This window comes from Epinephelus lanceolatus, chromosome 3, assembly GCF_041903045.1.
Source record: "Epinephelus lanceolatus isolate andai-2023 chromosome 3, ASM4190304v1, whole genome shotgun sequence".
NCBI lineage: Eukaryota > Metazoa > Chordata > Actinopteri > Perciformes > Serranidae > Epinephelus > Epinephelus lanceolatus.
In genome coordinates, this window is record NC_135736.1 from 42,583,174 (window position 1) to 42,607,040 (window position 23,867).

Consider the following 23,867-nt stretch of genomic DNA (forward strand, 5'->3'; position numbering starts at 1 on the left):
GGCCAAGAATAACTTTGTGTCATCATGTAGCCTCAGTCTGGAGTCCCAAAAGAATTGCAACAAGATCTGGCACTTTGAATCCATACTGTGACTGCAACCTACGTCTACACACACTTCTGACGTTTAGCATTTCTGTAACTAATCTTTCTAAAAAATATATATATATATTCTGTATCCAAAATTCACCATAACTCTCTTATAAGGTAATTTTTCCTTTTTCTTCTTGTAATCTCAGCTGTCTTCACATGTTTAGAATGTTTGTTCTTCTCTGTCCTGCTGTTGGTGCAGACATGTCTGAGCTAGCTGTGGCCGCTCCACCCGTCCATGGGCTCATGTCTTTTATTGAGCCATGACATTTAGTCCATGAAGGTCTAGGGCTCATGTGAAACTGTGTTTGTTAAAGGCTGCTAAAAATTTAAATATTTAACTATTAAAAAATTAGCATCCTTATAAAGACATATGAAGCAAGACGCACAACATCCTGTTGAGAAAGGCTCTGCTGCGAGACTGTATTTTAGTTATTAGCATTGTTACAAATGTCAGTGGGATTTAGAGTGAGGTTTACTTACTTCTGGAATAGAACCTGTATGTTTCTAATGTGTTTCATTCACAGGTCGTCAAATACTGATGCTTTGTCACGCACACAGGACAGTCTTTAGCATCCATATGTGACGCACCGCTGAAAACATGGTTAATGTTGTGTAACAGACGTGGTTAGCTTTAGGCAATAAAACTACTTGGTTAGGTCAGGGGTAGGCAACCTGTGGCTCCAGAGCCACAAGCGGTTTTTTCACCCCTCTCCAGTGGCTCCCTTTGGCTTTGAAAAAGAAACGTGTCAATTAATAGTCGTTATTATTTTTTTTTTAATTTACCATCGTTGTAAACCTTAAAAAGTTCTTACGTTCTCCAACTGTAAAAATGTGTAGCCTGTACACCAAGAAAAATGTTATAACATTCAATCAACTAAAATATACATCTGTTATACAGCTGTGGTCTGGCATCTTTTACTCCTAAATTTTGCCAAACCTCAGTAGCAGTGGCTTGTCTTGAGTCTCCACAGCTGGGTGAGCTTAAAAAAGAAAAAGTCTCAGAAGAAAATCAGTATTTTACGGCCAACGCTGCAAAGTTTAAGTACAGAATAACCATAAAGAGCCCACTGCAGAGTAGCTACCTTGTGGTAAAACATATCAGAGAATGCTCATTTAGATTTATTAATAGTGTTGATAGGCTCATTTAGACTGAATAGGCTGTGTTACCTTCATATAAATAATGTCAAATATGTTTTGCGACTCCAGATGGATTTTTTTTTTAATTATTTTGATCAAAAATGTAATGATTGGCTTAAAACAAGTGTGTTTGTTATGCTACACAACATAACGTGATGCACATACAACATGTTCGGGATGTCATTGTGTGACGACCATATGTAAATAAGTTACGTTAAAGATAAGTTACATTAAAACACTGACTTTTGGTTTCAAACTGGGTGAGAGTTATTTGTTTGACCCATACATTTCACCAGCGGATGGGTCTAAATCATTAGCTGAAATCCCGGTGAACCTCACAAACATGCTACAGGTTTCCTGTGGTCGATATCACACGCTGAGGGGTGTGACAAAGCACTGGAATTCTACAACCTGGGTATAAGAACAGGCTTAAGTTTCACTTGTGTAGGTGAGAACATAATGACTAGTTCATAACTGCGTTTGTGTCTTGTAACACTTATATGACTATTTAATTCATATCAGTAACCAATGTACTAATGTTTCACATACTGTACAGGCAAGTGAGACTGGAAACACACACACACACAGACACTATGTTTATGACACTGTGTTTATGACTCATGCAGCTTACAGATGACAGCATTGTTGCTCCATCAGTCTGACCATATGTTACTACTAAGACAAACTCCATAGTGGAGCAGCAGCGGCTTTACCCTGCATCCACACGGAGAGCAGCTTGGTCGATCTATCAATCCGCTGTGACTGATGGTGGGGGGGAACCAAAGGCTTTAATGTAATCTATCTGGTGGCCGACATCAATAGACCCTTTACACGAAGATGGCTGATGTATGTACTTCTTTGTCTTCAGAGTAAAGACTTTCTGTATCTTTTCTGTAGTCAGATAACCACACCAGTGATTAAATCAAACGTACCGAAATGATAACAGCTCTGGAAATACGAGATATCTATGTAGAAGGAGACATACTGTACATATTGCTCATACACACACACACACACTCACACTGGGCTCCCCGGTCATTCCCTTTGGCTCCTGATGTCTGTAGGATTAGGGAGCAGTTGGGCCTGTCAGCACCTCTCCCACCAGGCGTTAAACAGACTGTGTGGAGGTGCCAACAGCTCTCTGCTACACCACAGTCAACCTACTATACTGTAAAACAAAGAATGTGACATACTGTTACTACGGTAAAACACCGGACTCCACTGTGAAACACAGCACATGACATTCTGTTACTATACTGTAAAACAGTTGGCTCTCAACTGAAACAAACACATCTGAGGGGTCAAAGATAGTTAAAGGAATAAGGAAGAAAAAAATATTATTTACATTATATTATGTAGTTGTTTATGCCTTTTCTCCCTTATGATTTTATTCTGTATTTTTTCCCATACTTTATCTCTTCAGGCCTCGAAACCTCCTTGAGATTAAACAGCATGAGAAGGAAAATCTTTGCTTAAACCTCTGCAAAGTCAGAGGAGACAAAATGGGAAACAATCACGACATCATCCACTATGACTCCACTGTAAAATACTGACCTGTTAAATTGTTGTCATGTTGTGAAAACATAATGTAATTCAATATTTACTTTTACTCATCAAATATGAAACAAAATCTGCTTTTCCTTTTTTAAATATACATGCAAATAATGTAATCAGAAACTATTCAGATTTTAACAGGTGTACTTTTTATTGTACACATTAAAAAAAAGTATTTGTAGCCCACTTAATGCACAAACTGAAGCTCATGTGGGGGGATGAATGTAAATCTGAAATGGGAACCTTTAGGACTGCACAAACCCTACAATTTTTTTGGTCTAGAATTGATATATTCAATATTAAGGAGCAAGTCCAGTTTTATTTGGCCACAGTTCTTGTGATCTGGATGACCGCATCAGGTTTCTGCAGTGTGAAACACTGGATATACAAACACCATTCTATAAAAAAAAAATTTTCTGGTAGCTCCCAAACTCTTTTTGGGTTTCTACTGGTATCAGGCACTTATATTTTAATGCTTTTTAAGAAGCCGTTTTTAAACCAAATGTCATATTTTCTTATTAAAACACTACAGGTTAGTATTAAAGTTAGTAGTATATATATATATATATATAAAGTCCGGCGTAGAGGTAGTTTTAATGTAGCCTAAGATAACATAAAGTATTAAGTCCCGTGGAATGTTTAAAGATTTGTAACACCAGAAATGTCGACTTTCATTCAGAAGAGTTTGCTTCATTTTTACAAAAAGAAAGGAAAAGATGGATAAATAAAATTAGATGATTGTAGATGTTTGTAGCAGTTAAGGCATCTCACATTCAAATTTAAGGCTATTACATGACTTTTACGGCCTCATATTTATAAAACTGAAATTAAGACATTAAGACTGTTTAACCACAATAAAACACTCACAGTTGGCACGTCTGTATGTGATGAACTGTTTAACCAGAATTTGTCAAAACAAATTTCTGACATACACCAGCATCAGTAACATTAACTTAAATGTAGTTTGGATCCAACGGCTGCTTTCTAGGTAACAGTGAGGCTATTCATGTGAAAGCACAATCTCCATAGTTGTTTTCTTAATAATAGAACATGTTCATGCATGTTTAATCTGGGTCTGGATCATAAGACACACAGTGACTGTGTTTAGAAATTATTTTGCTAAGCTCAAATGCAACTTGTCACCTTTTTAATATTAAGCATGTTGGAAATGCCTGTTGTGTGTTATGCCTTTGTTACACCTGTGGGTGTGTGCTCCTGCATGTAAATGTGCCCAGTATACTTGTGTGTGTGTGTGTGTGTGTGTGTGTGTGTGTGTGTGTGTGTGTGTGTGTGATGAATGTCCCTCCCATGGTGCAGAGCGGAGTGTGTGTCAGTCCCAGGTGGTGTGTGAGTGCTCGTAAACAGTCTCTTTGATTGAGAGGCCGTGATGCCTGTTTGACAGGCGGCCTTGTGCCGCCAACAGAGCGCTGAATCGCCATAGTTACGCAGCGTCATGTGGCCGTAGATACCCCGCACTGCCATGAAAGAGGACAGGGAAAGCTGGAATGACCGCAGTAATTAGCTAATGAGGAGAAGGTCATCATCATCAGGGATTTTACCACCGCTGGGTGATGGACGATAATAAATATGATGTATGGAAACTGTAAAAAAATACATATTGATAAATCTAAGATCACATGTTTAATAATTAATTTGATGTTCACTACACTAAATGACATGATGCTATGATGTCTGGCTCCTTAAGCTTTACATTACAGTCAAAATGTATGTGTAAGGCATGTTGTTGCCAGTGTTTCAAAAGAAAATACAAAAAGCTGTAGAGAATAAAGAGAGTAGTAAGTCAGGTACGTTACTACTGGCCTACTACGTGATAGCCAACATATACAACAAACACAAACTGAATGTAAGCAAGCAACCATAAGCATGTAGAGGTGTGTGCATGGTGGCAGCGTACAAACCACCAAATAATACCCACATGTGTACTGTGTGAGCAGGTTTATATCTAAACAATGTAGTTAGTACAGGTACACACACGCGTACTGTATGTGCACAACAATTCCAAGGTATATGCTGTAACTTAGATGCTATCACTTAACTTAATCATAACTTTAATCTAAAAAATAAAAGGCTGTTTTTTGTCACTCATCAGGAGGTGAATCCCTCACACTTCTTGAGTTCCCAGTTGTCTGAAGAGGTTTCATGCCTACATTATAATACAACCTACATACATGTACTCGCAAAACACACATGCAAAACAACATATAACTAGAATTACCACCTCACGGTTGTATGTCTCCTCGACATTACATCTATGTCCGTGAAAACATGGATGTTTCACACACATCTCCCACCTGGGAGCACAGTTTCAAGGCAGACACATGGACAGGCGGAGTGTCACCAATTCAGTATCTGGTCAAATGTCTCCCCTTCTTTTCCTCAGTTATTACATTAGGTAATGGCCAGAAAAGTGTTTTTGCAAAGCATTATGACATTTCTGTAAAATGTCTTAATTAATGGATAAATTCTTGAGTAATGGCCAAGAACATGTTTTGTGAGGTCACAGTGACCTTGAACTTTGACCTTCAACCACCAAATTCTAATCAGCTTAGTTCAAGAGGACATTTGAGAAATTTGAGAAAACTCCCTTCAGGCCTTCTTGAGATATCGAGTTTATGAGAATGAGATGGACACAAAGTCACAGTGACCTTGACCTTTGAGCACCAAATTCTTATCAGTCCATTCTTATGTCCACGTGGACCTTTGTGCCAAATTTGAAAAAAAAATCCCTCAAGGTCTTCTACAGATATTGCATTCACAAGACTGAGATGGATGCAAGGTCATAGTGACCTTGACTAATGACCAATTTTGAAAAAAGGTTCCCTCAAGGCGTTCCTGATACTACGTTCAAAAGAATGAGATGGACGAGGTCACTCTGACCTTCACCTTTGAGCTACAGTCATGAGTATCTAACCAGTTTATCCTTAAGTCAAGAAGACATATGTTCCAAATTTGAGAAAATGTCCTTAAGATATTGTGTTCATGAGAATGAGATGGACACAAAGTCGCAGTGACCCTAGACCACCAAAGTCTAATCAGTTTATTGTTGAGTCCAAGCAAATGCCAAATTTGAAGGAATTCCCTTAAGGTGCTCTCGAGATATTGCATACACAAGAATGAGATGGATGCAAGTTCACAGTAACCTTGACGTTTGACCACCAAAATCTTATCTTATCTTTGAGCCCGAGTAAACATCTGTGCCAAATTTGAAGAGATTCCCTTAAGGCATTCCAGAGATGTTCACAAAAATGCAACAAACAAGGTCACGGTGACCTTGGCCTTTGACCTATGACCACCAAAATCTAATCACTTCGTCAATAAGTCCAAGTGGACATTTGCCCCAGATTTGAATTGATTCCTTTGAAGCATTCTTGAGATATTGTGTTCAGAAGAATAGGATGGAAGGACGGACAGCCCACCAACACAATGCCTATGATCACGGCTGTCACCAGTGCAGAGGCATAAAAGGGTGAAATGCCTTCTTTCTGTGAGTGTCCATTATCACTTCCATGTTTCTGTAACGACAGCACCAATGTAACTCATCTCTCTCTTCAAAGGCTCGATAACACTGACTCGACCTAAACATCACATAGATCATAAATGCTCCGCTTCTCTCACAGCTATCAAGAGAAAACCTCATATGTCCATAACCTGTACCTGTCATAGCATAGAAAAATGAACATTGGTCTTAGACTGACCATTGTGGATTCACAAAGGGCCTACTGGGTTTTATGTTAAAGAAAAAAGTCCAGGATCCAGTATCCAGGCCACTACAGCTTAGATGTGAATTATTAAATGTGGTCATGTTTTCAAAGGTTTAAAGGGTTCAGATGTCTTCGATAACAAAATAATCTTGAGTGTGATGAAAGCTAAAATTGAACGCTGGTACAAACACATACACACACAGAGCACACACTCTCAGACACTCACACCTCATTCCCAGAAACATATCTCCTGTCACACACACCTCGCTTGCTCTCAAACCCGCCGTGATGGAGATTAATAGCAGCATTTAGAGCCTGCTGAGCTCCACCTGTCAACGCTGGGGCCCCCAGGGCAGCTCCGGTCTGTGCCTAGGAACGAGAGACTGTCCTGGGGCAAGATCCATCATGGAAGTCCGAGACAGGCTGGATCTCTGGAGCCAGCCTCCACAGCTGGACCACCGACACGGGGCCATCCGTCCAGGATGACAGGCACACAGAGTGAATCCAACTGGAGCAGACTCGATAGCTGCTGGATGGAGGAGAGTGGGGACCGAGGGGACGTGCGATGGCTGCATGGATATCAGGAGGCTGAGATATGTGTGTGTGTGTGTGTGTGTGCACTTTTATACGTATAGTTTAATACCCCACGTGTGAACGATAAAGATAGAAGATATATGGAATGTACTCCTTCAAAGTTAAGGTACCTAATGGTATGTTTACCCTGTGTGCATGTTGCTGCCTTTGTATGTGACATTCTTACACTTTGTGCTGTCTATTCTATTTAGGTTTAAACTGCAGCAATAAAGTATCCGTCTTTTCTGTGATGTGTCAAAATAAATTTCTACTGTCCAGTACAACTCCATCAGGTGGATGAAACTTGACGTAGACATTATTTGTTGCTAATTCTTATACATGCATTAAATGGAGGGATGTCAGAGCAAGGGGAAAGCCTTGGACAGGTGCCCCCGAGCAGTTGGGGGTTCAGTGCCTCAGTAGTGCCCAGAAGGTGAACTGGTGCCTCTCCAGCAATCGGTTGACACTCCATACTGGGGACTCGAGCCAGCAACCCTCCATTTCCCAACCCAAGTCCCTATGGACTGAACTACTGCCACATCCTGGGTTTGCACTGCAGGAACGTCGAAATATGCAATGTATCCTCACACAATGGTTCATATGATTCATTGATTCATTCTCCCTCACTGCGTATCCTGCCAGATCACCAGACAATCACAGGGCTGACACATAGAGACAGACAACCATTCACGCTCACATTCACACCTACAGACAATTTAGAGTCACCAATTAACCTGTCTGTCTTTGGACTGTGGGAGGAAGCCGGAGCACCTGGAGAAAACGCTGACACAGGAGATGCAAACTCTGCACAGAAAGGCTCCCCCACCCTGGGTTCAAACCAGGAACCTTCAAGCTGTGAGACAATTCTAACCACTGGACCATCGTGTCGTCGGTGTGTACAGCCCCTTTGACACTGCCAGATTTTCCGCAAATGTTGGGCCAATTTGCCGGCAAGCTGCAAGCGTTTAGACACATAGAGGCGGAAAGGCGAGTTGATCCGAGGTGCCCAATTTTCCGCCTCGTAGCGTAGCCAAATTGGCAGAACCCTTTAAGTTTAAACAGACCGAGGCGGCCTTCCGCAACGGGAGGGGCTGTTGATGACTTGTGGGAGGAGCTGTTGATGATGCTGCACATGCAACCCACTGGCGGTGGATAAACAGGAAACAGCTGATAGCAGGAATTAGCGAGCAGCTAGTAACAAGAGGGAAACGCAAACCTGACAGACACTGTAAAGATGAGCAACTGGGGAGACAAGGAATAGGGCACCCTTCTTGCCCTCACAAACGAAGAGGCCATTAACCGGCAGATGACGGGAATGGTGAAGAACGGGCCAACTTACGAGAGAATCGCTGTCTGACTAGCCGCAGCTTCCCTCCACATCACTGTTTACGTCACACGCTGAGCTACACGTTTTGTTACTTGCTCACGCCCCCCATTGCCCCGAAAAAGGCGCATTCTGTATAAACAAACGTAGGTAGGCGGCATTTTGCTGCACTCCCTGATTTTGTTTTTATACTGCCAATGCTGAAAAAGACTGATTGGGCTTTCCTGCAAATTTGCACAATTCCTATCTAAAATGGGCTTATGATATCTCACGAGTTAGCACCCCACAAATGACATTATGACCTTAGGTTAGGTTTAGCAAAAGAAACATGGTGACAGTGTACCTTAAAATAACTCAATGTTCACTTGGCTTCACAGCACTCTCCTGGGGAATAGTCTTACACTGTTTGACCTATCCACCACCCCAACCTGCCTTGTTACACAGAATTTGTGTCCTAATACTACTTCTTTACTCCCGTGCATTAGTGATGTGGCAGCCTCGTGATTACATGAGATACACATATATTAGTGGCTCATAATTACAGTATGTTGTTTATACACAAATTGTGGTGCCTTGCTTTTTGTAGGTGTACATATGAACGGTGCATGAAAACAGTCTGAAATATGATGTTAACACAGACAGGTCTATTCAGCGCATATGTTTATGTACGTTTATGTACACAGTGTGCATTCTGCAGCTTTATGCATTGATTGATTGATTGATTCAGCGATTACACTGATTTACCAAGAACATGAACCCCAGTCTGCTGTGCGAAAGGCCTGTGTTTTTACCCACTCACCCACCACATTTTACTTTATCAATGGATTGTGTTGCTGTTGATACAATGTCACCTGTCACCTTTTCTGGCTGTTTTTTCTTGTAAATTTACCACAATAATCTCAGAGAATATCTGAGATTATTAGTCCTAACCATGACCTCTTTGTCCTAATCTTAACCTCCTCTGACCTCGAGGTATCAGTGTAGTAAGTGCTAGCCAATCACAGCATGCAGTGGGAACCATAGTAAGGCATTATAAGGATATGTGTAAATAGCCCAGTCCACCAGATCTCACTCCAAAGTCGTCAAAATCCGTTGCTTGAGCAGTGACTTGTAGCTTCAGACACTGACGAAAAAAGACGTCCTTTAACAACGGCATGATACGTGGCTGGTCACCGTTGTAGTTTAACAGCAATTGGCGGCATCAGGGGGAAACACAGCGGGACATGAATGAAAGTTAAGGTGGCGAAAGTCCAAATAGGGTGGGTGGCAGTGGTGGTGGATGTGTCCAACAAACAGCCGCGTTCGCATCCTGTGAGATTATAAGGCCAAACCCTGTTCTTTTTTCCTAAACCTAACCACGTGCGTTAGTTGTTGGAGGAAAAAAAAAACGTCAATTCACGTTATTGTACTGACGTAGTGCGTTTATTTTGAAAGAGACTGTAAGTAAACGTTAAATTTCCTGTGCATTTTGTAAGGAGACAATGCATGTAACAGGCATAACTTGACACTGCGTCCCAGAACATAAACAACCAACGCACTAAGGGTACCTTTCACGTTGTATGTGGACGTGGAAAGTCCATGACCAAACGTCGACATGTGACGAGGTCAGAGTGAGAATGTGTTGGCCCAAAAAGCTGCAGTGTGACTATTCTCACACTGGTTAAAATAGATACACCATTATAATTCTATACATATTTTTTCACCCACTGGTGTAAACATAAAAGTAATGTTAAAGTAACTTTGCTATTGTTTTGAGCTTCATGTCTATTTCTATCTTACCATACACTTTCCTTCGAACTGTGTGTAAGTACATTGAGAGCAACTTATACTGGCATCAAATTCCTTGTTTGTATGTGCACACATACTTGGCCAGTAAAGCTGATTCTGGGAATCAGTCAACATGTCACTCAAATTCATGCTGTTCAGCTAAACTTGGTTCAAACCCACAGAACTTTATTTTAAATTCTAGGTGAGATCCAAAAGTTCATAGATATATAGTGTCTATAGTGCTGCCCTCCCTTGTTTGTGTTACTGTGCACTGTAAGTATCAGGTAATATTGATTTAATATGACTGCAACACTGTAATGACTGCATTAAAAAGGTCTTGTGGTGTAATATGAAAATAGCAGTACACATGATATGATTTTCAGGAGGGAGTGTATATTTGTAGTATAACGGCAAGTGGTAGTCCCTGGCAGTTATTGCATAAACACTGGTGGGCTTAGACTTCCACAACTGGTATTTCCATTTAAATAAGTTTCAAAGCTAAAATTAATTTCAAAGAGTTTTTTGTTGCTTTGTTAAGAAGAGTTTCCAGGAGTTGGGTGGTTGCAGCACATTGATGGCTGAGGTTTGACAGCTGCCGTGACCTGTCAGTCACTTCTATTACAGTATCAACAACAGCACGCCCACAGAGCGCTGCTGGATGCAGACTGTTTGCCAGCCTCAGTGCAGAGGCAGAACAATGGCTCTTATTTCCTGCAGCACTCCTCCATAATACACCATAAATAGGGTGTTACATCTCTTAGCATTTTCTCAAAGGGACCATGGCTTTGACCTTTGCTCTGCTTTATATTGGTTACTCGTGATGTCAGAAATATGTGGAGATAATACATTTAAGAGCACATCACCTCCAGATGTTCATTAATATGCATTTCCATTATTTGAAATGTTGCTGTTTTGTCATTTAGAACGAGAGAGTCTCCTCGTCACTGAATTTGCGTAAGTGCCACAGGTCTAATGTGATCAACCATTAACATTATTATTCAAATCAAATAGTAAGTGACTTTCCAACACTGTGAAAATGTGTTGGCTGCAGTCTGTGAAATGCTCAGCAGGTATGATGAACCCTTTGCAACACAGGGTCGTCTCAGGGCAACAGAATTGATCACAATCTCATAGGTTACTTTGGCAACAATACAGGAAGAAAAGTTTCATGACATCATGATGCTTTGGAAACATTAGTACATTATAATTTCTGTTCTAATGGCATGATTTGCTTTTTTTGTTTGTAGTCCTATCTCTAGGATTTTGTTTGTTGGGTTTTCTGTTTGTATTCTTCCCAGTTTATTAGTAACACTAACATTTCAGTCCTCCTGGACCTTCGTCAAGAGTGTTCGGGAGGTCCAAAACATTAGTGTTACCAATACGTTGTGAAGCTGAGAGCAGTGTGCGGGATTTCTTGTTCAAAGACACACGTGATACTTTCCACCTGCATCTGAGACAGTTGCATGTGCGAATACCTTTCCTTCAAAGAAAAAAATATATATATTTGTGTTTGAGGTGAAAGTGCTTGTGACAAAAGCAACAGTCTGAAAAAATTAAATGCATAAAAATGACCCAGTTGTGTAAAGCTATTCGAAATGAATGACTAAAATGTTATGGGCTTATTTTAATATACATGGATAATATTCCACCAGTCAACTGCTATATAAACTCCATGAATGTGATCATAAAATATAAAACATACAAATATACTTCACCACACTCTTACAGGTGTGATGTTCATAACCTGACCAAGAGACTGAGAACCCAACTGGACACGATGAAGGGTAATTATTTGCTATTTGACAAGTACAGGCTGTAATTTGATGTGATAACAGATCATTATTTAATTTGTCTGTATCTTTGTATCACCAATATTTTTTTCCTAATTGACTACAGATCCCAGATCACATATAATCAGACGACTTTTGAACAAATCCGCGTGTAATCATCGTCAATCATCCGGCTGATGCTTGATATGAAAGATCATGTGATTACTTCAGTAATCAGATTACATGTCATTTGTGCTCCCCATCCACTGAACCACTAAGTGGAGCTTAAGATAAGGAGGGGGTGTGCATTATTTTTGTAATCTGATTCCATGTAATTAGTTACTCCCTATCCTGGCGTATCACTGCTGGAGCTTTAGATAAAGAGGCAGCATGGAGAGGCTCTGTTGATGATCAGCACTGCAAAGCTAACGGAGCTGATGGCTATTAGCATAATTAATGTCATCGCCGTAATGCACTCCATTTCTGAGACAGCCTGCCTCTCTCTCTCACACACACACACACACACACACACACACACTCAGACACCCTTACATTTGTATACGGGCAGCATGAAAGCAGAAACATAATCAAATCTGCTCTACAGAACTCAAGCCTCAACATGAAACTGTCATGTGTGATCTTTATGTTTCGTGATGCTAGCATGTCACTGAGATGACAGTCAGTCAGTCATTGGTATCTCCAAATCGTGTACATTATGTCCCGAGCATTAAAATAAAAGCACACACTGTGGCGTATTATGTTAAAAGCCGGGGCAAGATAGGTTAGATAGAACGTAGGCCTGTGTGTTAAAGATAGCACAGGATGCCTGAGGGGGTGTGACAGAAAACCAGGGCTGCCTGCTCTTTCTCTCTCTTGTTCTTTTTTCTCCCTCTTTTTTCTCATTCCCAACACCTCCCAATTTCTCTCTTCCTCTCTCTCCCTCTCTTTCTCCTCTCTGCACCACGCAGCTATAAAGCAACTGTAGCTCTGAAGGCGAAGCACACAGAGCGAGCTGGATCTCTCTCAGATTCCTCTCTGCTCTTAACCATTTCAAATCTCCAGTGCCAAGGACGCCGAGCGAGCTTAGAGTGTGAAAAGTAAAGCCACTTAGCGGGGAAAATAAGCATATCACATGGAGTGAGTTGGCGTGGCTGCATTCACATCGACAAATGTGTTGGTGATTTGACACAATTTCGCAACCCCTGCCAAGATTTCATGTTCTCTGTCTTAAAAAATAAACACATTTTGTCCTGAAACTCACAACAAGCCGGTGTCTGAGTAGTTCCAAAATTGCAGCAATGAGTTTATTCCCATGACCTTGTCTTTATTATGATTACATAATGTGGTCACATGGTTGATCGCAGGTAGCTTTTATCACATGTGCACCAAATTGTTATCAGAGCTTGAAAGAGCAGTGATGTGAAGCAAGTTGCTCACTGTTTTCTTTTGAGGTGATTTCAAATAAAACAAGCTAATCGTTGAGAGGAGTGAAAGCTCATGATGCAGGATGAAAAGTACATGGACTAAAAGAGCTAAACAAGGGCACTAATCATTTTTCATCATTTTCAGTCATTTTGGGGGGCTTTTTTTCTTTGGTCATTGGTTCTGTTTAATTCTGGGTGATGTAAGCAACATGACAAAAAAGACTGAGACCCAGCAAGTCTTGATTTTTCTTCCCAACTTTTTGCGCAGGTTATATACAGCTAGCATTTGCGTCTTGCAGCCAATTCCAGATTCCAAATATCTCATACCCAATCGGCAGGAGTTTTGTTTTTGTCCTCTAAATGCAGCATAGCTAGCATTTAGCTCGCACTCATGCCTTTCTTTCGCAACCACTATGCATTGAGACATTTCAGGTAGGTGGACACTCTTTCCCCAGAGGGCTAGCATTAACAACTTGCTCGGTCAGGCATGTCCAAACTCTTCAATAAGGGCCACGTGGCTGCAGGTTTCATTCCAACCAAGCAGGGGCACACCAGGCTTGACTCAGAGCCCACTAACCTGTAGAAGATGTGGGCATTGTCACTATCACTAAATGAATTTTTGTCATCAGGAGATGAAGGAGATGGTGGATGGTGTGACACCTAGGCGAGATGCCTGCTAACAACAAAAGTGATTGTTTTTTTTGTGAGTCGTGGCTGTGGTTCCAGCTGGGATTGTGCCACCAAAGCCAGATATCTGAAGCCAAAACATGTTTTCCTAACTATAACCAAATGCTTTTTGTACCTGAACCTAGCTACATGTGAACCACATAATTCTTGAAATGTAAAGAAGCATAAAGTTTCTCTTACATAACAGCATAAAAAATGTGACGTTCTATGGTTTTGAGAAACATATAATCAACTGATATCAGTCTTTAAACAGCTAATTAGTCAAATCAGGTACAATCTTGATTGGTTGGTACAAAAACCTGCAACCACATGGCCCTTCATGGAATAGTCTGACATAAATGTGTGTGAGTTTTTGTGACCCGTTGCTGTGTTTCCAGCCAGGAATGAGCCACCAAAGCCAGGTATCTTGAGCCAAAATATGTTTTCTTAACTGTAACCAAGTGCTTCTTGTGCCTAAACCTAGCTACACATGAGCCACAGCATTGTAGAAATGTAAAGAAACATAACGTTTCTGCTACGTAATAGCATGAAAAATATAGTGTTCTATGTTTTGCAGAAACATTTCATCAACTGACGTCAGTTTTCAAATAGTTGATTTGGCGAGTCAAGTGTGTTCTAGTAATGGAATGACCAGCTCTACTCTGCCTTCTCTGCCTCTGATTGGCTTATCCTGACATCCTTACCTAAACCCTAACCAATATCTCCCTTCTCTTGCCAAAACATATCTAATCCAACCAACGAAAGCAATGAGTACTAACCAGTCAGAGGGAGAGTAGGGCAGGTCTTTCCTGCGCTACTCTAGGAAACGCACATTTGCGATGGCTGCTTGTGTTAGTCCAAGTCTGATACTGTATTTTCTTGCTGTGTATTACCCATTAGGCTTGCTAAGCTCATACAATGTTTGTGGTGACAGGTGAACAAAAATCAGAGTGTTTCTCACTCCGGGGATACTGACCAGGTGCTTGTCTGTTGGTCATTCAGATTTCATAGAACCCTAGTTACATTTATAACTGTCATTTAACCCAAAGAGGACTGAGGGGGCTTTTACTTTTGTCCTACACTTAGTAGATGTGTTTTAGTTTATACGCCATACTGTTCTTATCTTATGTCAGTAACCTATAAGTGTATATCAGACTTGATTTCTTGTTGGACATTCTGTAGCTGCTCACGTATGTGGAGCTGTATAACCCATACTGAACTCTTCTTGTAGTTCTAAGCCTCATTTTAGGCAGCCTGCTGGGTTTGCAACAGGCTGGGGGATAAAACAGCAAAAGCCTGGACACCATTTTCTTTTCTTTGACTTAGACTCCAACTTAAACAAATAAGAAAAGCCAAGACACCACTGACTCAGGCCTAAGAGCCCATAGGCCTGACCTTTCCACTCCAAAGAGGGTCAAAAGGTCAGAGATGTAACCAGAGGCAAGGCCTCGACAAAGCTTCAGAAGCATCAATACAAATGTAAAAATTAATAGTAAAACTGCTATTTAAAATATAAAAGGGTTTCAGGCAGATATTATACCTGTTTCAACCTGTTTAATAGTGGTTGAAAAACTGAGATAGCTGCTGTGGCAGAATATAAATGTAGCAACAGAAGGAGGCTCAGATTTGGTACTTAGGGAAGCAGAGAAAATGTGTCTCTTTCTGGGGCAGTGAAGAAATACTGTATGTAGTGATGTAATGTGAGATTTATTGAAACAGCTGTCTGTCTGATATAATGTTTCAGCTTCACCTGCACATCCTGTGCTGTGATATCTGCCCTGTTAGCAGCAGAAAATCACCTGTCTGAACCTGAAAAGACTGTGATTCAGGGATAGTTTAACCTGCTGTGAACCAAACACAAGGGATCAAAACATTAGCAGAAATTTAGCAAGTATAATTTGAGCATAGACTGTGAGTTTTCCTACAGTCAGGTGTCATGATCTACATTTTTGTATGAATTAAGGGGTTGCATTTCATTTTAAGATGAGTGACCTGACATTCTGTTGACACAAGTTCTTACTGATTAAGATACAACATTTAAATGTCATGTGCTTCACTTGAAGTCCAACATCTGCTCATTTCTCTGTAATGTCAGATCTGGAAATTTGGTTAATGATGTAAAAAGCTTAGCGTCGTTAAGTGGATACACATGAAGGTGGAGTGAGAGGGCTCATTACAGGTTCTCTCATGATGGATTTTAATGTTACGCCGAGGCCTTGTGACAATGGATAACCAGGTGTGTGACAGGATCAGGCTGTGTGGCTCAACCAGTGTGACAATGTGTGGTCACAATCAGAGAGAGTCACATCCCAGCGTCCACGCCATAACTGGATATGCATGAGTGCACATGATCACACACACACACACACACACACACACACACACACACACACACAGTACATGAGTAATAGGTTGGTGCTTACATACAGCAAACTATAGAGAGAGTGTTGACTCAGCAACTTTGTCATTCCACGTCATAGTCACCACTCAGTTACTAATTTCGATGTTTCGCGGTATCACAGAACAAAAGCATTCACAAAAATGGAAGCTCAAGGTTGAAAGCTGGAGAAAAATCAATATATGGCGCTCAGCTGGGTCAAACTTAGATAATCTTTGTATGCATTTCTACCTCTCTGTCCTTCCTTCTAACATATACCCATGTTCATAACAAGACAGCAACTATTCCTGTGGCAGTCACCAACCAACTGGATCATGGGAGAAATACCGCAAATGCACTGAATCTATGTCATCAGCACATGGCTTTGTCCTGTGAATCAGGTGAAACTGGGGCAGGGTTTTCGTGTGATTCAGGAAGAAGATGGATCACAGGCATGGTGTAAGTATGAGTGTGTCCTGACCCTCTGCGGCATGTGTGTGAGGCAGTGTGTGCAAACCTTTAAACATGAGGAGTGTTTAGCACTCTCTTCTTCTAGAAGTTATATAAAGCTCAGGACTTATACGTGTGATGTTAAAGGAATACTACACCCACAAAATGACCATCTGTATATCAGCTCCCCCGGTGTTACGTGGAATCAGGTAAGAAAACATCATTTTTCTCGCGTGCCCCCACAATGAACGAAAAATCCAAAACCGGAGAAATTTGTGACGAATTGTAGTAAGCAGGGTTGCATTTACCTACAACAAAACTATATCACAACTTGTGCAGTATAATTCAGGTCTTACTTATTCAGTGATATGCTTCCCAACGCATGCATTTTCAATGAGTTCTTACTTGCTACTTATTCAAAACTCTTTTGGGTAGTGCACCTTTGCAAGTGCGTGCATTTATACTCTGCTTGTGCATTCTAGGCATGCTACTCGTTCGTGTTTGGGAAGCACTGAGGGGAAGACTGGAAAAATGAGACTTGGATTATACTGCGCAAGTTGTGTGAGAATTTGTAGACAGATGTTTGGATATAGTGTTGCTCTTGTTAAAAGCTGCCTCCTGTTACTCCAATTCATTACGAATTTTTCTCCCTTTTTGGATTCTTCGTTCGCCATGGAGGCATGTGAGAATCAAGAATTCAGGGTCAAGATTTTACTTCTTCCTTCACACACACTCTCATTTGTCTCCCTCTCTCATGCACATACCCAACCACTTTTCTTTGTCCACAAGTTTCACTGATATGTAGGGCAAAGTCAGTTCGTGCCACATTTAAACTAGATTTTTCTCCAGCTCAGCTCCCACACAGACCTTCATAGCAGTTTCCTGTCTCTTCACAGTCACAATTTCAAACGCGGACACCAGCGGTCCAGATTTTAACTCAAAAAGCTCAAACAGGTTTGAAATTTGTGGGACAAGCCCAAAGAGTAGAAGGAGGAACATTAGAATTTTACCTGTAAACCTCAAACAACCAGGTACTGGCTCTGACCAAGACCTCAGAATGCATATGGTGCAGTCAGACCCCAACTTCAACGATGATTTTTCCTCTATACGCTGGACCAATGTGAGTCTATTTCTCAATGTCTGGGACAACATTCCTTGTTCCAACATTCAGTCAAACCTCATATGATGGTTCAACAAACTACATACCCAGAACAATGATGGTACAGTGTGTGTCCCTTTGTTATAGACACAGGAACGGAGGTACAATGAAGAGGGATTTTGTCCTCAAAAGAAGGTAAAATAGCCACTTGAATCGGCTGAATCAAACTGCTGAAGCTTCACGGTGACATTCCCATATGGAATAAGGATTTTGTTCCTCATTTCCTGCAGTAGACTCGCACAGGTTAGCTATCTCCTCAAGGACAGTATGGGGAAGAAGAAGGATTACTGAGATACACAGACATGGGCATGGAATGTAAAATTAAGATAGTCTTAAGAAATCAGAATTTAGTGTGCCTGTCCATCGATCTAAACACAGACCACTGGAGACGTCATCATCATGAAGATAACCGTGTAAAGTTTTACATGTATTTTTCAATCCTTCCTTTCAACTGAGTGTAAAACAACAATTACAAGGTTATAGCAGGACTGTAGGCCCTATGAGTCAGCTGTATATCTAGCTTGACCATGTGTGTCCTTTAGGGTCTGGTGTGGCAGTTTGCTAAGTGAGCCGAGCTGCTCTCTGCTGGGACAATTAAAAGGCCAATCTGCACACCGGCCATGACAAACCAAAATGACCCAAACCCAAACCCTGGACAGGAGAGCAACCAAACACCATTTGTTGGAAGCTTCAGCCAAATCACCTGTTAGGAAGAAGCTGCACCATTTCAGCACTGGTTTAAGCCGTTCTACAATGTGAAGAGGTAAAGAATGCTGCAATGGAGACAGACAGACGGATAGAGCAGAGGTGTGTGTAGGTTACAGAGAATAAGCGTTTTCATGTGTGGAAATGGATGCAGAGTACATACAGAATAGTGTGGGCATGTGAGCGTATGTGTAGGCATGTGAGTGCAATGCAGGACTGTGTGTATGTGTGTGGGCATGTAGGAATTGATCTGCGTGTGTGTCTGAGCGGGGTGTTGTTGGTGTATCCGTGCATGTATATATATTTATATATATTTGTGGCTTCTTCAGTGCATCTCTGGCTCACCTTCCAGGCAGCAGGTCCTCCAGAGGCCCGAGTGCGTCATCACCTCCTCGTTCTTCTTGCTGGTCTCGTTCTCGTTGGTGCTCTTGATCTTGCAGACGCCGCGCGAGTACAGCCAGTAGTCTGTCCCCACGGCGATGGTCATAAGGCTGAAGGCGGCGAAGGCCCCCACCGTGGTCAGCAGCATCTGAACTCCGCGGTCAAACACACCCATGTTGCCGCATTCCACGAAAGGGGGGCCCCCTTTCCTCTTGATGTACAGGAAGTAAATATTTGTGAGTTTGCGTCGCCACGCCAGCTCGGAAAACGGGGGGTGGGCGGCGTCGGGTGGACGACGGTAGCGGGGGGCGGCTGGGGGGGCGGGGGAATTAGGGGAGCTCGGGGGAAATCGTATGGTTGGTTTTGGGGTGGAACAGCAACCAAGTGAAAATTAAGACGAAGGTGAAGGTTTGGGGGTGGCTGTTTGGCCCAACAGACGGGTCAAACAGACTTTGGCGAGGATGACAGAACCCTCAGCTACAAAGGTTTCTAAATTCTAGTCCTCAAGTGGCAGTAAGTTGCCCTGCTCTGGAAAAAAATGTTGACCTAAAAACACAGGCTTCTAGCAGATCCCACAAGAGACCTGGTCTGCGATCTAGGCCTACTTTGCTGAGTTGGAAGGCCTCTAAACGTCAAACTCTGAAAAAGGCCAAGATAATTGAGAAGATGGAGGATTTTGCTCTGTTTCTCCGTGGTTCGTCTCAGGCCTGAATTTGGCTTTCTGAGCTGACTAAAGCAGTTACATGTATTACAATCCTCACAGCTTCGACGGTGATGTATGGAATGATGTGCATATAGCGCTTGATTTTTCTCACATAGGCCGTCTCATACAGCCTACACTGTTATTATCTGGCTCAAACACACACACACACACACACACACACTCACAGAGCTAAACTTTCACTCACACACACCTGTACACGGACGAACACACGCATGCACGCAGTGTGAATTAATTCATACTGAAAAGGGATGAAGGAACATGGGGGTGTGGGGGTGGAGGGTGGTTAAGACTAACACAGTTGGCGGCCTGATATCTTTAAAATGGCCCCAAAAAAAGGCAAAAGCAGAGACCTCCAACAAATGATGACACAATTCAGGATGAGATCTGACTACCTTGATGTTACCCAGTGGATCAGTGAATTATGAAGGCTCATCTCAGGCATTTCTGAAGAATCAGGCTATCACATGTATTCTGTGGGAAGAGGGTGACGGGAGACAGGCAAGACAGACAGGCAGGGCCCAGAATATGTTGAAAAAAAAATAAGGACTGGATGTGCTGAAAGAAATGAATGAACAAATTCAAACCAGCAGAATCAAGCGCTCCCCCGAAATCAAGGACAGAATGATAAATAATGCCAAATAATCAGCCGGTACCATGACTGCCATGAAAACCAGCCATCCCTTAAGAGATGAAGGAAAATAAACCAACCAGGGACGATTAACCCCTCTCTCCAAATAAAAAAAAAAAAACAATCAAGCCAAAAAGAGGAAGAAAAAATGTTAAGTTAAGAAAATCAAACGACAGCCTGCTTAGTTTTCCTTTTTCCTAAAATTCTGATCCCCAGTTTCCATATGTGGTCCCTAGACCTTTCTCCGGCGACAGTGGAAATCTGCTATAGGGGGATACAGGCAGCGGTACCGACGGCACACCGCGGAGAGAGGGGCGCATCCAGGCGGAGAGGCCGAGCATCACCGGTCATGCAGCCGGTCGCAGGAATGAGGAGGACACGGAGGGATGGACGAAGCTTCCCGGAGCGTCAGAGCCTCTTCCCCCAGCATCCAAACGATCCTAGACGGTTATATCACGGCCAACCGGAGCACAACGAGCGCACATAGACACACACAGCCGTTTACTGTCATCACATAAAAAATCATCAGAAATCATCAAAAGCAATGATTGTTTTTGTGGCAGGCGTGGGGGATTATGTGCGCAAAAAAGGAGAGAAAATTTCAAGTCGAGCAACACATCAATTCCTTGGTTTCCTCGTTTTCTTCTTCGCAGAGCTGAGATAGAAGTGGAGAGAGGAGAGGAGGAGGAGGGGGTGGATGATGGTTAGAAGCAGCGGATGAAAAAAAAAAATCGACACAACCAAAGAGAGGAAGAGAGAGAGGGAGAGATGTTCCGTGAGCAGCAGCAGCACTTTACGCAAAAACAAGCGCACTGCAAAAAAAAAAAAAAAAAAAATGCTTTTCAACATGTCAGTTCGTCTAATGCTGAATCTCAGTGTTTCATTTTCAGAACAAAAGCACATGTGGCTCCTCGATGAAACACATTCATATGTTCCATCAGTTTGTTTGGAGAATCATTTTCTGGATATCCTTTCCAATATAGCAAGACAACTTTTTTTTGTATAGAGCCTTGCCAACAAAGATGCAGTTCATAGTGCTTTAGCCTATGTGAAGAGAAGAAATGCATTAAAAAAACACACACAAAAATTATTAAATAAAATATAAAATTTGGAAGTGCTAATTAAAATATTAAGATTACATATAAAAGAGAGAATATAAGATAATAAAAAAAATCAAATTGTCGGAACCAGAAATAATAAAATAATAAAAGCCAAAATAAGATAAAATAATATTCATAACAGGTGTAGTCTCTATATACAGACTCTACATTCAGTGACTGTAGAGTCTGTAGGCAAACCCCGGAGATCTTGCCTCAGGAAGAAGAGCAGAAGAGCCCTGGTTTCCGGTTGTAGGCTGTTTGTAGTCCCTGTGATATTACCACGTTTGAGCCGGCTGCAGTTGTTGCCAGGTTAAACGGTCTGTGCGGTGAACTAACGAGGCAGAACATAATTGGCATCACTGCAAACTCTGAATCCATCGCAATGGTTCAGCATATTTACTTATATATAAATGGAAGTCGGAAACAGAAATTCGCCTCCTCCGCCCAAATCAAACCGGAATGCCAAAAAATCAGGGGTCTGCCCCCAGAGGCTGTATCGCCGCCATACTTCATTTACCAGGTTAGCCATTCTGTTATCTTTTCAACAATATTTACTAACATTGAGTAGCTCTCTCAACAACACATTCTCACTCCGACCTCACATATTGACATTTGGTCATAGACCTTCCACGTCCAGATACGACATGAAAGGTACCCTGGGTGCGGTGGTTCTTCACGTTCTGGGACACCGTGTCAAGTTCTGCCTGTTACATGCATTGTCTTCTTTCAAAATACACTTCCGTTTTCACAGGAAATTTACCATTTACTTGCAGTCTCTTTCAAAATAAACTCACTACAGCCCCTTTTACACTGCCAGATTTTCCGTGAATGTTGGGCCGTTTTGCCGGCAAGCTGCGAGTGTTTAGACACACAGAGCCGGATTGGCGAGTTGATCCAAGGTGCCCAATTTTCCACCTTGTAGGGTAGACGTATTGGCGAAACCCTTTTAGTTTAAACAGACTGAGGCGGCCTTCCACCATGGGAGTGGGTGTTGAAGACTTGTTCATGTTGATGACACTGCATGTACAACCGCCCCGAAAAAGGCACATTCTGTATAAACAAAAGTTGGCAGGCAGCATTTTGCTGCACTCCCTGATTTTGTTTTTATACTGCCAATGCTGAAAAAAGACTGATTGGACTTTCCTGCAAATTTGCACAACTCCTGTCTAAAAAGGGTTGACGTCAGTATAGCAACACAAATTGACTTTTTTTTTCGTATTAAAACTAACGCACATGGTCGGCTTTAGGAAAAAAGAACAGGGTTTGGCTTTGTAATCTTACAGGATGCGAACACTGCTCTCCCATGTCACAGCCATTGTTTGTTGGACCCATCCATCCTACTCAGACTTTAACCACCCTAACTTTAGTTCTTTTCTCGTGTCCCCCTGATGCCGCTGAGCGCTGTTAAACTATAACAGCGACAACCACGTATCATACCAACATTATAGGATGGTTTTTTTCATCAGTGTGTGACGCCACCAGTCACTGCCCAAGCGCTAGATTTCTGCAACTTCGGAGTAAGAGCGGGTTGCTCTGGAGGGAATTCCTCTGCTGGAATTAACAGCTGCTCACAAATAGCTAAACATTTGCTAAAATAACTGCCCCACTTTGTTTTCCCTGTATTTATTAACATAATTATATAGTTCTTTCAAGGAAACACAGAAAATTATCTGAAATAAATAAATTCTGGTGGAGAAATACCATTGTTGGTGTTAAAGCAGTCACATTTTAAGGTCCAATGTGTCAGATTTAGGGGCATCTATCGGCAGAAATGGTGCATAATCTCATCCTCAAACCCTGTGTCCATATATGAGGACATCACATTTTGGGTTTACTAGACCTTATACTTCATTCTACATAACTTAGACCTGTTGTCCTCATTCCTGGACACTTTTCTGTGCCATCTAGCGGTATTGAGAGCACAATACACTAATCCACGTAAAAACAAGATGGCAGCCATCTCTGTCAAGTAAGTTCACAGCCAATCCTGACACAAAAGTGGACAAAACCTGATTAAATTTTATGCTTGAAACTTGTCTATTTATGATTAATGATGTTTGTAGCTTGACATGACAACAAATTTGACCATTTTAGAGACACTGTTAATTAGGAAGTACTTGTTTCAAGACATTAGGACTTTATTTTCGTCTCATTTGAGGACATTGGGACATAATTATCATTGACATGTTTAGTTTTTTATACTTATCGGGTCCTACTGATCCCAAATAACTTGGAGAAATTAAAAATGCATATATAACTATGTTTTCATTTGTTAATAACCACCTGAAAATGAGATCAGTTGTGTTTTTGTTATCTAA

The 23,867-nt window shown here is 41.7% G+C and overlaps 1 protein-coding gene across 1 annotated transcript in view; it reads right to left on the reverse strand.

Annotated features, from left to right (window-relative positions):
- The window catches only part of cacng2b (calcium channel, voltage-dependent, gamma subunit 2b), an 86,594-nt gene extending 65,414 nt beyond the window's left edge, over positions 1-21,180 (reverse strand). The window contains exon 1 of the mRNA XM_033625335.2: positions 19,062-21,180. Within this exon, the coding sequence (XP_033481226.1) occupies positions 19,062-19,272 (211 nt within the window). The 5' untranslated portion in view covers positions 19,273-21,180. The remainder of the gene's footprint in view (positions 1-19,061) is intronic.
- Between the last annotated feature and the right edge of the window lie 2,687 nt (positions 21,181-23,867).